This window comes from Bidens hawaiensis, unplaced genomic scaffold (genome assembly GCF_021521415.1).
Source record: "Bidens hawaiensis isolate Kalapana, Puna unplaced genomic scaffold, B.hawaiensis_p1.1 tig00020883_1, whole genome shotgun sequence".
Taxonomy (NCBI): Eukaryota; Viridiplantae; Streptophyta; class Magnoliopsida; order Asterales; family Asteraceae; genus Bidens; species Bidens hawaiensis.
This window is the reverse complement of record NW_027493211.1, coordinates 177,672-196,248: the sequence shown is the minus strand read 5'-3', so window position 1 is coordinate 196,248 and position 18,577 is coordinate 177,672. Positions and strand designations below refer to the sequence as shown.

The 18,577-nt window shown below is 33.6% G+C and overlaps 1 protein-coding gene and 2 non-coding genes across 3 annotated transcripts; 2 read left to right on the top strand and 1 right to left on the bottom strand.

The window, feature by feature from the left end:
• Nucleotides 1-9,986: 9,986 nt before the first annotated feature.
• Nucleotides 9,987-10,059, top strand: TRNAF-GAA (transfer RNA phenylalanine (anticodon GAA)). Its single transcript has one exon. It is a non-coding gene; the product is annotated as a tRNA-Phe (tRNA).
• Nucleotides 10,060-12,009: 1,950 nt separating this feature from the next.
• TRNAF-GAA (transfer RNA phenylalanine (anticodon GAA)) lies at nt 12,010-12,082 on the top strand. The gene has a single exon. It is a non-coding gene; the product is annotated as a tRNA-Phe (tRNA).
• A 754-nt stretch (nt 12,083-12,836) lies between these two features.
• On the bottom strand, nt 12,837-14,667 carry LOC143561872 (uncharacterized). Its single transcript, XM_077049842.1, has 4 exons — nt 14,543-14,667; nt 13,866-13,981; nt 13,170-13,263; nt 12,837-13,084 (listed from the first exon to the last, which is right to left on the bottom strand). Exons 2-4 carry the CDS (start codon nt 13,977-13,979, stop codon nt 12,960-12,962), a joined length of 333 nt encoding a protein of 110 aa, XP_076905957.1. The 5' UTR covers nt 13,980-13,981; nt 14,543-14,667; the 3' UTR covers nt 12,837-12,959.
• Nucleotides 14,668-18,577: the final 3,910 nt, after the last annotated feature.

Genomic DNA, 18,577 nt, shown 5'->3' with positions numbered 1-18,577 from the left:
GTTTCGGCCTTAAACCAAACCGATATCAAAACACTCCAAAACCAATCCAAAACTCAATTCCAATTCACAAAACCATTCCAATACCTTAACCAACTCAAATTAAATCCAATTTGTCCATAATTCAATAAATTCAACACAAAATTGATTCGAATTAACCCAAACATAAAATTACCAATATCAAAACTAATTAAACACCAATTCAAGTGTAATTGAGCCCCGAAAGCTCTGTTACCACTTGTTAGAACTCCTGATTCGTATCAATCCAGTAACAATAACAGGTCTCAGATCTGTGTCTAATCGATTAATACGTTTACATAGATCTAGCTCATAATTACCTTAGATTAAGTGTTGTATATGTTTATGTATTATCAGTATATATTAGTTGTTTGTATAATATTAGGTTGAAGATCGAGAGAGCGTTTTGACCGGGTTTTGATAATTAACTCTCTCAAAAACTCTTCTTATGCGTGAACAGTGTTCACGTATAAATAGAAGACGAACCTAGTTCGTTAACATCCCCTAACGAACTAGAGTTCGCTTCGTTACATACACTTAAATAACGAAACACCCCCTGATTCGTTAACATCCCCTAACGAATCAGGAGGGAATAAGCTTAAGTCTTAGTTCGCTAACATCCCCTAGCGAACTAGACCATACATATAGCGAACTAGACAATAATTAAACTAATTATTACATTAAATATTAAACGAAAACATTAACGTTAATTACAAAGACTCAAGACGCAAAACCGTGCACTAAAAAACAATAAATATTATAAACAAGTACTTGGTATAAATACATGTTATGATTATATATGACTATGTGCTTGAATTGTGTAACATTATTTCATGGAGAAAATAAACTAGTTGTGCTAGAATTAAACTAATTAGGAGTTGAGGATGCAAAGTGTAACATGTATTATAAGTAATAATATATAAGCATGCTATTAACACAAAACCCTAACCCTCTCCCTCTCCCACTTGTGACGAAAGCCCCCCCCCCCCCGGTACCTTGATCGGCCGAAAATACACACACACACATACATACAAGATTGTTTACAAGTTGTTTGAAGATCCAAGGTTGCTAACTAGGTAAACTAAACACTATATCTAACCTATTCTATCAATTTTTGGCATCATTAAATATATTAATATAAACCCTAGATGTTAAAGTTGTTGATTATTGATTAGTTATGGCTATATGCATGGTTATTTGTTCATAGATTAGTAGTTTGTTGAATTTTTGGTGAAACTGATGCTGGACAGAATCATAAATGCATGTTAAAATAACTGTAACTTGATGATAATGATATGTTTTGAAGAGACTATTGATTCTATGATATAGTAGGTCGAGTTAAGTTTCTAAAGAATCTTATTTTGTAATTTTTGGACGTGTGGAAGTCAGTTTTTATTAATTTACAAATCTGTTGCGCAAGTCTGATTCTAGAAGCCTTCTTATAGGCTGTTTTGTAAATAGTGTATCTCATAAACGACAAAACCAATTAAGTTGATTCTACTTCTGGAAATTAATAATTTGAGTGTGGAATCTAACCCAATTGGTCTTGCATTAATTGGATTAACCATGTAATGGTAATAATAAAGAATGTTTTATTGCGCATGATAATGACTGCTGTGTGCTTACTGTGTTGTTTTGATTCTTGTGATAAAACCGTATGTAATAAAAATATAATAAGACTATTTTTAGAAACCTAACTCACATGTGCTTCTGTGATGAATTTTGGTAATTATATATACATGTTATGATTAGTGAAATAGAGTAATCTTGATGTGTTAAATTCTGTCTCGGTAACTTAGCTGCTGAATTCTTGAACTTAACATGAAAAGTGATTGTTTGATCGATGTTTGCAATATGTTTGCCATATTTGCCCTCTTGGTAGATTTTTTTACTAATTATGTATCATAGTAACACTTAACGATATACTTAATCACACCCGTAGTTTATCACCAACGTGTTTGTTGAGTCGCACTTGTTTCACAAACGTAAAACGAACACATCTCATGCATAACTTTTATGTGTCGAGCCTAGAGACTTACTCGTAGTTCAAACACTTAAAAATATCATTTTGTTTTTAGAGCACCAGTGAGCATTTCTTTGACGCGCGTTTTTCTCGGATTTTTGATAACTTCGCAAACAGTGAGTTTCACGGCCCCTTTTACTCTTTAACATTTTTATTAGGGGGAGATAACATACTCCAAATGCTGTAGCTTTTTGTTTATTATGTATATATCACTTGTAAGACTAAGTGGCAACAAACCAACTAACACCTTCAGAAACAATAGAACCGGTTAATATTGGATGATAGCGAGTCAGTGTTGAGTAGTACTACTGGGTTTGACAAACCCCACCCAACTCTAAACTCAACTAAAGGTCGAGTGAGTGTAATTTTGGCTAACACATTACCATGGTAGTGGTTGACATGGTGGCAAGGCAATCGTATAAACAGTCAGCTTCGGCGTCGAACACTTAGTAATACATGCTTAATAGGTGAGCTACCTATTGATATATATTGACATAACACTATTTGGTAACGCTAAAACGCAATGCTTAATTTACTTAAACCTGTGAACTCACCAACCCTGTGTTGACACTTTTAGTATGTTTATCTCAGGTAGCCGAGGCGGGCGAGCGGTATAGGACATGCATTCACTAAGCTCTTATGTTTTTAAAACTCTTTTAAAGTTTGTCTTGATAACTGTTGCTTTAAGTCGTCATGTGTGGCGCAACTATTTACTTTACAGTTTACGCTTCAACAACTTTACTTAAGACTTGATTTCTTGGTTATTTTAAAACTTTAATTGTGGTGTTTGATATAACTAATGATTCTGATCCTGTTAGTTCACACCCTCTGACGGTAAAACTCCGTTTGTGGAATTTGAGGGTGTGACACTTAAAATGATTTTCAATATCTTTTGAAAATACCAAAATATCATCTATGTAAACATTTATAAAATTTGAAAACGGAATGAATATGTCATTCATAATTTTTTGAAATTCTGAAGGCGCATTTTTAAGACCAAATGGCATAACATTCCACTCATATTGACCAAAAGGAACATTAAAAGCTGTTTTATATCTATCTTTTTGGTCAATCTGAATTTTCCAGTACCCAGATTTTAAATCAAACTTTGAAAAGATTAGTGAGTTATATAATCCGTCTAATAAATCTTTTTTGTTTGGAATTGGATATCTGATCCACTTTATAATCTTATTAAGAGGCTTATAACTTATTACTAATTTTGGCACACCTCTTTCCTTTTCAGAATGCTTATTTACATAAAAGGCAGTGCATGACCAAGGAGATTTTGAGGGATGTATTACCCCTTTTGTTGAAGTGAAGATATTTCCCTTTTACATAACTCTAAATATTCATAGTTCATTTGACATGGTCTTGCTTTTGTTGGAACATTACTCTTATGAAAATCCTCTTCGTATGAAAGAGAAACTATATGTTGTTTTTTGTCCCAAAAGGCATTTAGATGATCATTACATATATCATTCGTAAATTGGCTCTTTAAGAGCTCAATTTTTTATAATAATTTTGGATTTTTTAGGCTTTCTTCAATTGTATGAATATTTATTTCTTTTTTAAGAAGATTAATTTGGCTAGTCTTTGCTTGGATTAATATTTCATTTATCATTTTCTCAATAGGTTGAGTTATAAACTCAAAGTAAAGGTTTCTTCCATTATAAGTTGTTGTGAACCCCCTTTTTTTGACTTCCTTTAATGGAAATATTTTTGATAAAAAAGGAGTTCCTAGAATCGCTTCATTGGATATATGTTTTACTAGCAAAAATGAAGTAGCGATACATTCTCCGTTGTTGCATATTTTTGCTTTTGAAAGTTTATATTTTACTCCCATGTCTTGGTGATTTGCTTTCCGAATGATATGTGTGGTTTTTTCAAAGTATTTTGTGGGTATAAGTCCTTCCCTTAAACAATTTAAGTCAGCGCCTGAATCTATTAGGGCGATAAAATCCTTTTTGAAATTGTTCTCAATTAGTAAAGTTATCTTTACTAGCCATTTTTGAGAAATAATATTTTCTATAGTATGAATATGTTCATCTTCTTCATTAAGAGGAGGAAATATTTCTGAATTGAATAAGTAGGGGATTTGGCTGAAGTCTCTCCTATGGTATTATAAATACTATTTTTTTCAAGATCTAGGATTCTTTTTCAAAGTCATGACCCTGTTTTTTTTTAAATTTACTATTTCCTCTTTTAATTTTGTGACTTCGAGCTTTAAATCTTCAGGAGTTGAAGAATTATGTTTTTTATTATTCAATTTATCATGGACTTGTTTCATAGTATAAGGACCTTCTGGTTCCTTTACAATATCATTGTTCTTTTCTTCTTCTTGATAAATTATATCAAGAATTTTTATCTTTTCTTCGGGATCTCTTATTCTTTTAAGAATATCTTCTAAAGTTTTACTATTTATAACATTAAGATCACTTTTATTAATGTCATTATCTTGGAATTTGGATATGATTTTATAAATCTCATCCTCCGACCTTTCATATTTACAACAATTTTCGCAGTCTTCAGGACTTGAATTTGGATCAGAATCATAGTCTCTTCTGTATCAAGAATTCTATATAATTCTTCTTTGATGGTTTCCTCTATATTTAGGTTATTAATTTTATTTTTCATATTCTTTCTCTGGTAGCATCTATTTGCTATATGACCATTCTTTTCTACATATATAACATGTTGGGGTCCATTCTTCTTTTCTTTTTTACTTCCTTCTATAACGTTTTTCCCTTCTTTTAGCAAAGTATTTTTCTCTAGAAGCCTGTTTATAATTTTTATAAGTATTTTGTTCTCTATTCTCTTTTTTAAATTCCATCCCAAATTGTTCACAGATTGACCTAGTTGTCTTTTTTCTGTTATATTTTATTTTTTTTATTTGGTGATTCAGTTTTAGTTCATTACATAAGGCTAATCTTTCTTGAACACAAACCCCTATGAACCTTTCTTAAGTATAATTATCATAAGGGATTTGAATACCATCCCCTCTAAGGGTTTTCCTTACTATTTCGGCAAATAAAGGTGGAAGACCATTAATATATATTTTGACTTCCAATGAGAACTATTATTCTCTGGGAGTTCATAAACCCTGCTTAAGAAAACATCTTTATACCATCTGAACGATGTCAGGGTAGTACATCTTAAACCACTTAATAAAGTTATTATAGTTTCAGAATTATCTGACCATCTTCCAGTGAATGTTCTATAATTGTGAGTATTAAAGTGTAAACCGCATCAGAAACATTTTGGCCATCTTCAGTTTTAATATGATTATAAATATGGGGTTGATTTTCAGGTTTAATATAATTATCCCACCAACCTTTGAGTTGTCCTGTAAACCCTGCAGTTATCATTTTGTATACAGTACTATCATTATTTTGATTATTTTTGGTATTGTAGCGTACATCATCATTCGAAGTGTCATCATGTATATTTGCCTATCTGTATAATCATCTAAATTCCATTCATATACGGACTTTACATTAAGAATTGGTAATTTCATATTCTTGTTCTTCATGAATAACATCTTGAGGAGTGGGTCTAGGGTAATAAAACATTCTTTATCTTGGTTTATCAGCAAATTTTGTATTGTAAGATTCTGATCTTTTTCTCCCACCCATTCTATTTATTGAATCCATTGTATAAGCTTCGAAAGTTTTATCACTCATATTTTATTCTTCCAAAGTATTTAATTCTAATTTGGAAAAATTTTCTTTTAAAACTTCCATTAATTGGTTAATTTGTTTTATTTTATAATTGTCTATTTCTGGGGAGGTTGAATTGTAGGTTGGATCTTTATAAGGTTATTATCTTTTGTATTACTTATTTCTCCATCTTCTTAATTACCTGAAATGAATTTTTCTATCTTATTATTTGTTTCTTGGAGGATTTATGATAAATTATTTAAACAGAGTTTTGTATAATTATTTTGCTTTATTAGTTGGTTGACATGAAAGACAGTTGCTTGTTGGGATTCATTGGTTATTGCCTTTTTAAAAGCAGAGAAATATATTTCTTCGTTTTCTCTTTTCATTTCAAAGTCTTTTTGGGGAGGAAATATTGATTTAACAATACCTCCTGTAGTTAATTTATAATTTTTTTCTATTATAGAAACATATTTTTGAGAATATTTATTTATGAACCAAACCAGAAATTCTACAATTTGTTGTAAAATTTCTAGATCTCTATAAAATTCATTTCCTAGCCTTAGCCTTTCATTTCTTGGAAATGATTCCATAAACCATTTTATAAAAGGTTTCCACTTTTCTTGTTTATATTTTTCACATATCTGCTTTTTAATAGCAGATGCTGGACTAAAATCTAGTTTTTTGTATTCCATTATAAGTTAAAACTCATTTGAGAGACCGTATCTTCCTCTCTGACTTGTTGGTGATAGACACCTAAGACTAAATTATCATGATTAATATTTAAATTTTCTGCTCTATTGGGTCTTATTTGAGAAGTAGAAGCCCTAGAGGGCTCAGGAAATTCTACTTTATAATCTAGATGTGAAATATAAGATTTAGCAAATGATGACCTAGCAAGCCTTTGTGATATTGATTTATATTCATTATCTTCAAATTCTATTTCTATATTACCTTCAGGTGTTTCTATAAGTTTGTTTAACTTGTGTTTTATTTGTGGTTGTTTTTTTATTGCCTTATTTATGACCTAATTTTCTGGAAATGTTATTTCTTCCCATTTAACCGGTCTTCTTTTGGAAATATTGGACTTCCCATAATTTGTTTCAATTAGTATTGTTTCATTATTTTGTTTATTTATTCTTTTGCATCTAGCATTCATCGTTGTTAACAACCTATAGTATATCCTATAACAAATACAAATTATTTCTGAACCCTGTGCATAATTATATCCATGAGTTTTTACGTATAAAGTTAAAGCATCATCTATATTTTAATCACATAAAGACAAATGTAGGTCTGGATAAACATCAAAATATACCGGACCATGTGCTAAACTAGTTTCTATAATACCCATTAATGATTGTTTCCAATTTAGATTACGAACATCTCGTAATACTGTTATAAAACTATCTGGTAAACCTTGTAGGGTTAAAGGTTTAAAAGCAATTTGAACTAAGCCAACATGAATGAAATTATAATCTTTTTTATATCTGACTAAATCAGATAGGTTTAAGAGTTTTATTATCATTTCTTCATTGCTGACAGACACAACTTCTTCATTTGTTTTAACAACTTGTTTCCAATTTAAAAAATTATCAAAACTTCCAATTTGGTATATAACTTTTGGATTAATATGAGGAATTGTCCATTTATTCAATAAATCAAGATTTTTTGGAATATCATATTCCTCGTTTATACTATTTTTAACAGTATTCTTCTTTTTAAATAGATTAATCATTTTGAGATTTAAGTATCTAAATTGGAAAGTTTTATTATCATATATATATATATATATTGACCAGTCAACGACTAGTTTGACCAGTCAATCATCAAACAACGGCTACAATGCCTCGCGGTCCCGGCCACGTGGCTCGTCCGCGTCATGGCTCACTTGAGGGGTGTAGTGGTGTTCGCGGGCCACCTCACCCGCCACCTGGACCGCGCCCCTCCCCTCACCCCCATCACCCACAGCCTTATCTAATACAAGAGTTTTTATCAAAATGAGTTTGTTTACTTTTGTTTTTCCTAAAGCGAGGATGATTTCCTCTTTAGTTTTCTCTTAATTCATTTCAAGATTGTTTGTCTTTAATCGTAAATTATAAGTAATAGTTTCTCAAAACGGTAAGTTACATCTAGAACATATTTAAAATTCAAAAACCGTCACTATGATTAAAATATTAAATTATAAAATTTAAGATATATGTAAATGTCCCTTATTTCTATACAAAGAAAACATCCTTTTTGTTTATAAAAGCTTTTTACTTTTTATTTAGTTCATTGTTTATTTTGGATCTCTATTGAATCGCAACATTTCATGTTGTGGTTTTTAACATTTGATCTTCTAGCAGTTCATCTTTAAATTTGATCATTTGAGTGTAGTTTGTAAGGATTGCATATTGTGTGAGATTTAATATAAATCTTCAAGTGTATTAGGACATGTCTATAATCTTTACAAGTTACATGATATCATTATCAAAACAAGGGATATAATCAAATTTTTTAGCCATTGTTAACCCAAACAATACCCCCATATTATAATGACAAAAACATAGTGACTTGTATTGCATTGTAGACTATGAAGATGATCATGCTAACAACACAACATACTTTAAGTTAATTATCTTTTTCAAGTTTAGATTATCTTCTTTTCTTTAATTTTTTCTCCCTCTTATTGTAATGGTCAAAAGGGTATTTTCATGTGGAGTAGGGATGAGTAAATGATATCAGGTAGTAATACTAAACGGGTACTTATTAGTACCAATTCGGTACCCATTTTGTGAAGTTTTGAGAATGACACAATGCACTATGAATATTTTACTTATTTTTTGTCTTCTGTATCGATTCTCATTTTAGGTGATTTTTAATATGAGTATTTATTATATCAGTATTGAGCTCATTTCTAACGTGGAGAGTAATATCCCCCCCCCCCCCCCCCCCCTCATTTGTGCTCTCCATCTCAAACTATCCTATAATAAAGTGCTTTGTAGAAATATCCTTGCAAAACAAAGTAAGCACAAACACATAATTTTTACGTACACACATAATAAGTCCAATAAGAATCCATTATAACCAAACAAACATTTGATAAAGTATGGTTGACCAAATCAAAAGTGATCCAAAAGGATCAACCATGGCATCCTAATAATTAGTAGTAGCAAATTGTTCAACAAGTTTAAACACACTAATTCCGCCTACACTAACCGGTGCAACAAAAATAAAAATTGGCTTCATTCATTGTAACTAGACCAAAACATAGGGGCCTACCAAACCAAACTATGGCCAAAGCAAACAAACAATGACACAAACCATGAGAAAATTGTCTTGGAATACAAACAACCATCAATACCTAATCATGAGTTTCGGAATTGTCAACTGACTTCTTAAATTCCAAGTACCCACCAAGGTTGTAGGCCGATTGAGGTCTACTCCACTCGAGTCACCATGCTCGTGTTGACTTGGGTTCAGTTTGTTTTGATTTCGTTTCGGCTTAATTAAACTGAAAACAAGTAGCTAGCTTAGAGATGGATCATCCAAGGTTCATAAATCTAATATAATCAAGAAACACGTTATGAATACAATTAATTCATTTAGAAAATATTACAAGATCAAGATATTACTAAATATAACTAATGACAAAATAATAATAATAATAATAATAATAATAATAAGGAAAATTGGTTTTTATTGTTCTAAACTATCGTCTTTTAGTCACTGCCGATCCCAACTAACGAATTGCCTGCTGACGGTCCCAACTTTTAACATATTTGTTCCTAACGATCCGCGACTAACAGAATTCTAACGTCGTTAGTTTCAGGTCGCCGGAAAAACATTTTTTCCCAGAAAACACACATTGTTTCCCAAAAACTCAAGAATTTTGTCCCAAACATCATGGTAACTTTGTATCGTACATTTAGGAACATTTTTCTAGTAAAAGCCCAAATTATCGAGGTCGCCGGAACCCTAGAACCATTGTCGGAATCAGTTGATGGTGCTTAAGTGATGGTGGTTGGTTAGCGGTGAGTCAATTGGTGGTGGTGGCGGTGTTCAGGTGGTGTTTTCCGGCAAAAAAATTGACTTTCCCGGCCAAAAACGTTTTTCCGGCTACCTGAAACTAACGGTGTTAGGATTCTGTTAGCCGCGGACCGTTAGGAACAAATACATTAAAAGTTGGGACCGACAATGACCAAAAGGCAATAGTTGGGACTAATAAAAACCAATTTTCATAATAATAGTAATAATAATTTCGATTATTTTGTGCAACTCAGTGTTTCATTAGAATAGATACCAACATTGCGGGGATAGCTCAGTTGGGAGAGCGTCAGACTGAAGATCTGAAGGTCACGTGTTCGATCCACGTTCACCGCATCTTCTTATGTATTTTTTTTTCAAAAAAACAAGTTCTATTCTTAGATTTTGATGAAGCAGCAACGTTGTACAGAACATGTGGTACTTGAGTACGGTTCTCCTTATCCTTTTTCAAAATGTTGTATTCGGAAGTTATATTCATAAAACACAGCAACACCATCAAGTTGTTCGATTCATGGGTTGATTTCAAGAACTCTAAAAGAATTGATAACCTTAAACATAGAGCTATTCATATGAGAAACCATTAGACAACAAGTCGTGTTCTTTTTTATTTTATTATGTTCTCTCGTTTTATTTATCGATTAAAAATCAACATTACATATAGGAGGCAAACGGGTAACAAGCTGCACCGCCGACCCCTTTTGAATTGCAAAACCAAGTGATGCAATATCATCGGGTTTTATTAGACCCGAACCCATACCCAGCACAAGTGATGATGACCCTTGAGCCGATTGCATGGGATAAGGATTTGCATGGGTGAGGAGTTTATTTACAAGGGATCAAGAATTATCTCTAAAGTTTGGAATTTGAGTAATTTATTATTTTGATAAGATCTTTATGTTATTTTCGTTTCATATTTGTTATTATCTCCTTGGTTGTTTAGAAACTCTTATATATACTATGGTATTAATTGGAGAACAAGATTAGTTTTTTGATTAAGTTTGATATTATAAAAACATTGTTCTTAAAACCTTTGGTTCTATTTATAGTCTTTGATAATCATGAATCTTTTAAGAACTTCCAAAACTGCATCATCAAGTCTTTTAAAAACTATCTACAGCATTCCCTTGTATACATATAAGGTACCGATAAAAGCATAAACACGAAAACTATCAAGAACTCAGAAAGAGAGATTCTCAATGGAAAGTGTGGCTCTTAAACATATGGTAAAAAGCCTTTGCTTTAGGCCAGCAATATTTTAAACCGCTCCAATTTCTTTTATGTGCTTGAGTACTTCAGTTTAGGTGGATGCCAACATTTGAACAGTTTCGTTTATTCACATAGGGGGTGTTTGTTTTTTCTTCAAACATCTTCAAGGGAGCTAATGTCTGCACGCGCGCAGACATTACCCTTGAAGACTGTTTGTTTTTTTTCTTAAAACAGATCTTAAGTTATCTTCTTTCATCTTAAAAGAAAAGCAAAGAAATCTTGCTTAAAACATCTTCGCAAAAAAATCATACTCTTATCCCTTTGAAGCCACCCTCTCATCCACTCCTCCCACCACCGTCCGCCACCACCACCCACCGTACGCCGCCACCACCATCCCCCACTGCCACCGTCCACCACCATCCACCGCCACTACCCACCGTCCGCCGCCACTACCAGCATCCACCACCACTACCCATCGTCCGCCACCACCACCACCACCACCACCATCCATCACAGCCACCACCAATCACCACCGTCCACCACCCACCACAACCGTTCATCACCACCACCACCCACTGTCAGACGCCATCACCGTCAACTACCACCGTCCACCACCCACCAAAACCGTCCATTACCACCACCCACTGTCCACCACCACCATCCATCGCCACTACCCACCGTCCGCCGCCACAATTTTATTATTATATTTTCTATGTAACTTGAATAAATGACTTCTATCTTGTGAGATAAGTTTGACAGTTATGCAGACAGTATCAGCTTATAAAAACAAACAGTCTTATATTTTCAGCTTGCAGATCTTCAGACCACATCTTCAGTTGCAGACATGAAAACAGATGAAATCAGCTTGCAGACAGTTTATGTCTGCAAAAACAAACAGCACCATAGTCACATGTATACATGACTTAGTTTTATAGTCATAAAGTGATAATGATACTTGGTATTTAGGAAAGTATATACTGATAGATAGTTAAAATGATCCAAAAGTCAGTACAACAAACCGATTAATAAATAAATGAAAGAAATATTCATTTTCATATCATCTTTAGAACAAACACAGTTGCGGGGATAGCTAAGTTGGGAGAGCGTCAGACCGAAGATCTGAAGGTCACGTGTTTGATCCACGTTCACCGCATATTAAAGACCTTTTATAGGAACATTTTTTTTCTTTTGATTATCATGAGCACATGTTAGTTTTTGTTAAAAGAGGACAGGTGTTTGTTATGTCCTTGGATTCCTTATTGTCAATTTACAGTTTACACCACATGAAAAAGCGTCTTGAGATGAAACGCCTCTACAATCATATTGGATTGATAGGTCAACCCAAATATGACCCGTCTGTTAATTCGTACTATGTACTAAGAACTTAAGAAGTTCATCTTCTTAAAACACTGAAGCACTATAGCACCATCAAGACGACTTTAACATGATTACAGACTCATAATAGTTATAGATAATAAAACGTGTTATTCAATAAGTTAATAGATATAACGGTTAAAATCAAAAGTTATGTGAAATGCAAATAAAAATATGCAAGTCAAGCGTGTTGCCGGTTTGGACTAATGATACCATGAGGTGGTTGGACATGGGACTATGTCGCGATATGAGTGCTAAGGATTCAACTATATATTTTCAGACGATAACTTTATAACTTCATACATAAATATACGAGTTCATATTTAATAAAACGAGCAAAGATAAACAACTCAGGTCTTTGAGCATGCAACTCGCAGACTCGACTGGGGTAGTCATTAACAGAGAATGATGTGCCTTTGTTGGCAGCCCGAAAAAAGACATACCCAACAGCACAAGTTATATAGAGTTAGCACGCGGTCACAACTATTCAACACAATTCAATCGGGTTAAACTTGACACATAGATTTAGTAAATCAAATTGAAGTGTACAGCAATATTTATATCACAACTTATCGTCCACAGTAACAAAACAAGAATTCAACGTAACCAGATATCGAATTTTGACGATACAAAACCTTTAAAAAAATAGATAAAACCTAGTCTTCACGCCAGCAATGATTGCATTTCTCACAGGTGAAGTTTATTGTCATCGGTTCATCAGCAGACCGTGTTTGAAACTGAATATATGCAGCCTTATTGTGACCACAATTTGGACAATGTGCTGAAACAAACAAAGAGCAAAAACACTTAGCATACAAAATGTTTACACACGTAGAACAACCGATTAAGCAACATATAGATGATACCTTGATCTGTTTTTGGTGCATTACTCATGTCATCTTTTGTGATAATAGGATCTACAGCTTTTTTAACCAACCGTTGCTTTCGTGAGATCTTGACCTACATGTGGATTAAACAATGAGCATAATGATAAATAAGGTTGTAAACGAACCGAACGTTTAGCGAACCCTTCATAAACCGATTGGTGAAAGTTCGTTTACGTTCGTTTAATAAATAGACGAACATGAAACATAGATTCCTTTCGATTAATTAAATAAACGAACATGAACAAAGGTTGCGTTTGTTCATTTATGTTTGTGAACGTTTGGTAACGTGTTTGTTTATGTTCATTCATTTACGTTCGTTATTGTCCACTCGTTTACATAAATACATTGATTAATGTTCGTTTGTGTATGTTTCTTCATTAAAGGCTTTTAAATATTTTATAATTTATAATCCAAACATTTAATCTTGGGAGCTTAGACCTTTCACACTTTTTTTAATAATAATTATGATTTATCTTAACCAAACGTTCGTTAAACAACGAACGAACATTTACACGAATATTCGTTTGGTTACACGTTCTTAATCATCCGTTTGTCCAATAAAAGCTTAACGAACAAGCACAAACAAGGCTTCGTTCAGTTCGGTTTGTTTACATCCCCAAGCCCCCCAATGATGAAGTTTATAACTTTATGGTGTAATCTTTAATTGCAAGGTACCTTGGGTTCTAGTTGGCTAACATACGGGCATGTCGAGCAGAAAAATCTGGCAGGACGAGACATATGTGGCAATTCAAACTTCAATAAATTCCCACAAGTTGGGCAAAATTCCATTCCTACAATTTAAGGTACATCAAGAATGAACATCAATCAATTTTTGTCAGTTTTGTGCAAAAACCGAAACTTTGGTTTTTGAAAACCTCTCGGTTTCAGTTTTCACTTTTTTCGGTTTGAGCAGGAATTTTTTTTTGTCCAAAATAATGAAATTGAGCCTAAAATATTTGATTTACTAAATTATTGAACTCTTATAAATTATTAAAAAAAATGAAAATCTATAAATTCGTTCACCATTTCAGTTTTTACTACATGCAAAACCAAAACCGAACCCTAAGTTTGGTTTTTACAAAAACATATAATTTATGTTTTGGTTTCATGCACACACAGAATGGCATTTTATCAAACACCTTGCGTGCATTACCCATGATCAAGCAAAAGATGTACAGACAACAACAGTTAACATACGGTTTCAAATTTGTAACATGATCTGATTAAATCTACGACATCAAATTCGTACTGTATATACGTTGAAAAAAGTATGAGTTAAATTAGCCTGATTTATGCGAAGTTGAGTGTGTATGTATGTATATGTGTCAGCAAGTGGATACGTAATAAGATACCTGTATAGTGGTGAATTGCAGATTGATTGAATGAAACAGAGGCGGCGGCAACAACAACAACAATCCGAGGTTAATTGAATGATGCAAAAAAACAGGATGGATAGTGGTTTGGTTTTCTTTTGTTTGTACTTTTAATTTGTTCTTAAGTTTAAAGTGTGGCTCGTTTATGGCCCAAAACTCAATAAGGTTTACATATTTGGCCCAATTCAATTATAAATTGGTCCTTTAATCCCCATAAGTTTGCATTCACTTTACAAATTAATTTTATTTTCGGAAAAATGTAAGGGGGAGACATGATGTTTCTTGTGATTCAGATTTAATTCATGCCCCCCCCCCCCTTTCCCTCCAGCATTTACTTTTAGAGCCACCAGGGTGATGATGGGAGAATAGTCGAGTATGTGACTTCCGCTTGTTGAATCATTGAACTGAATGAGTTTTATCTCAACGCACTGGCGTGCCTTTAGGCGAGTGTTTATGGGCCTTGGCCTTATGTGATGGTTTTCCCGGATCGAAAGATGAGTTTATCCCGATATGGTGAATTTAACTAGTAGCTCATTTGAAGGATTTGTTGACCTTTAAAAAAACAAAACAAGAACCAAAAAAGTTACAAAAAGGAAAAATTGATAAGGAAAATAACTTTTCAAAACTAGGCAAGTCCAATGAAACAAAGACATGTACTCTTGTTAGCACAAATTGTAACATCTCGAAAAATATATTATTTATTTGGGTTAAAAATGTCAACTTTGAAAATAAAAGGATTTAAAAATATTTTAATAATAAATATGGTAAAGAAATAGTAAGATATATATAGATTATGTTAAGTTAGAAATATTCCATATTAAGAAAATGCGGGAAAAGAATTCATCACACATGGAAAGAAAGAAGAAAATTGAACTCCTTCACTTGGGTATAAATAAGAAAGATAAAGTCCATCCCACATGAAAAGTATGAAATATTTGAAAGTTATTTATAAGGAGAAGAGTTTTCATAGTAATATTTTTTATGTCATACATGCACCAGTGGTCCTAGGGAGGGTGCGAAGCACCCGACGCGCACAAACTCTGGCACGGGCTCAGGCAATGTGGCGCTTTGATGGTGCACTTCGCACGCTCGAATCGCCGCGAGCCGCTTGAGAGGCGCCTTAATGTTTTTGGAAAGTGGAAGCGAGACCAAGAAGTGATAATATATCAAAGTTGAGGGACCAAAATTGAAAAATCTGCTTTTTTGACCTATCGTGATACGCGATGGATCAGAAAGACAACCCATCGCGACGCGATGGGTATGTCACAAATTCCCAGAAATGGGCTGTGTCACGATATGCGATCCCCCAAGCCACTACATCATCGCGTACCGTGATTACATGGTCTAGCAGCTCAAGATACGTGTCACGCCACATAGCACCACGTGACATACGTGGCAAAGCTAGTGGTGACACGACAAGGCTAGTCGCGATACGCGATGGCCTACCAAAGGTTCATCGCGTACCGCGATAGATTTTAATATTCATTAAATATGCCGCCAGATCCATCGCGACACACGATGGATCATTTTCAATACACATCGCGTGCCGCGATGGGTTGGCTGATCACCTCTATAAATAGGGCATCAAGCCCTCTCATTTCATCATCACATCTTCACATTTCTCTAGTATATTTTCTCTCTCTACCTCGTTTTCTGTGCCCTCGACCCGACGACGTTACATCATAAACCATGTTGAACACCGACAATACCTCGAAATTTGTGTCAACCAAAAGTAACCTGACATTCTATCTCAAAGTACGTGCACAACTCGGCGACTACTGAATGTCACCTCGTTTTGCGTGCCAAGAAGAACCGATCAATAACACCTAAATAAATATGCAAGTGGGAAAGTGATGCCGAAATTTTAGGTGTTTATTAAGCCAATCAAGGTAGGGGTTCTGACCGAATAAAATATTTTTAAAATGGGCTTAGACCTTAGTCGAAGGTATACTCGATAACTCGAAAGTATAAAAAAGAAAAATATAAATAAAGGATATTAGATAAAATAATTCTTTGTTATTAAATAAAAATATTATTTAGAGTAAAGTGTCATTTTCGTCCTTGTGGTTTGACAAATAATGCGAATTTAGTCCAAAAAGTTTATTTTTTGCATGGGCCCTCCACGTTTCCTAATTATTGCCAATTACATCCAAATCACTAACCCCGTTAAATTTAATCGTTAAGTCAAGGGTAGACATGTCTTTTCACTCTTTCTTTACTATAATACTAATTTCAGTGAACTACGGTTTTCGTCCCTATGGTTTGTCCAAATATGCGGTTTTAGTCCCATAGTTTCAAGTTTGCAATTTTCGTCTCTATGGTTTCATTTCACTTTCAATTAAACCCAAATTCATTAATCCCGTTAAGTCTTATCGTTAAACCATCAGTGTGCCTTTCACGTTATGGGTAGTTTTGTCCTTTTTTTTCTATTTTCCCAAATACACCTTAACCCCTCACGTGAAGGGGATTGCGAATTATGACTGAGGTTTATTTTAAGAGAAAAACGACAAAATTGATCATCACGTGAGGGGCACGCAGATGGTTTAATAGCCAGACTTAACGAGGTTAATAAATTCGGGTTTAAGTGTAAGTGAAATGAAACTACAATGACGAAAATCGCAAATTTGATAAGGACGAAAATTGGAAACTTGAAACTATTGAACTAAAACCGCAGATTTGGACAAACCACAGGGACGAATACCGCAGTTCATTGAAATAAGGATTATAATAAAGAAAGAGTGAAAATATACGTTTACCCCTAACTTAACGATTAAATTTAAAGGGGTAAGTGATTTGGATGTAATTGGCAAAAATTGGGAAACGTGGAGGGCCCATATGCAAAACTTAACTAAATTCGTATTATTTGTCAAACCACAAGGAAGAAAAATGGCACTTTACTCTATTATTTAAGTTTCTTAAATAGATAAAGAAATAAATTATACGTTTCTTCGAGAAGAAGAAACATAGTGTTTAGAAAAGTAAACAAGTCGAACTAATGGTTCGAACATATTTAATAAAGAAAAATGATTTGTACTAAAGGTTCGAAAAAAAATAAATCGAGGTAAAGATTATGCAAAAAAGACTAAAGGTCTTAAGCTAGATCGTTGATTTAGTAATAACAAATAGTTATACTCGTACTATAGATCCGAGATAACAAAAAAGACGATCTCAATCAGTGAAATGAAGCTGATTAATCAAACAGGTGAATACGTCCCAAACTTTTATAACTAAGTTTAATCGAGTCAATTAAATTGATTACATGAAATTACGTATCTCTAAAACGTTATGAACAAAAGTAATCGCCGGCCCTCAGGTTGTCGTGTGCGTTTGTCTGGATCTTTACATATGTGGTTAGACGGTGGGTACACCGCACCACACCTGGTTATGCCTCCGCCATGATGGGGCAGACCTAAGTTGTGTCCGTGAGAGGGTAATCATGTGTATACTGATGGTAGCTAAGTAATCTCGAACGTTACAATGTTTGGTGAGTGGTTTCGAGTTGAGCTTAAGTTTATAATTGTGGTTTAAAGTTTTAAACTTATTATTCCTGAGCCACGATGGGCCGAGACCCAAGTTATGTCTCAAGGGGTAATTAAGTAAATAAAATATTTTTGCGTCAACTAATTCACCAGCATTGTTTTACAGGTAACGATGGATAGGTGCTTGGGAATGAAGTAGCCATTAGGCGATCTGATGGCTCAGATAAATATTTTGTTAAATATAAATGTAAATGGTGGTTTAACAAACAAGAAATCTTTTGTAAACTTTAAACGGGTATTTTTATAATCCTGTGTTTTGAGAATACATATATATATATATATATATATATATATATATATATATATATATATATGAATATGTTGATATTATATCCACGCTAAATTCCGCTAATAAACCGTAACTCTGATCTATTTACAAAAATGGTACCAACTATGAGTCACACGCCTAGGCCTAAGATAAGGGTGTGACACAAATGAAGAGCACTCTAGCCTATTGCTGAAACTCATAAAAAAA

Bases quoted from the DNA above. Each gene is read 5' to 3' on its own strand.
- LOC143561872 (XM_077049842.1), bottom strand. From the start codon at position 13,979: ATGGAATTTTGCCCAACTTGTGGGAATTTATTGAAGTTTGAATTGCCA. The intron at 13,264-13,865 runs GTACCTTGCAAT...ATCCACATGTAG, and splicing joins TTAGCCAACTAGAACCCAAG to GTCAAGATCTCACGAAAGCA. The intron at 13,085-13,169 runs GTATCATCTATA...TGTTTGTTTCAG, and splicing joins TGCACCAAAAACAGATCAAG to CACATTGTCCAAATTGTGGT.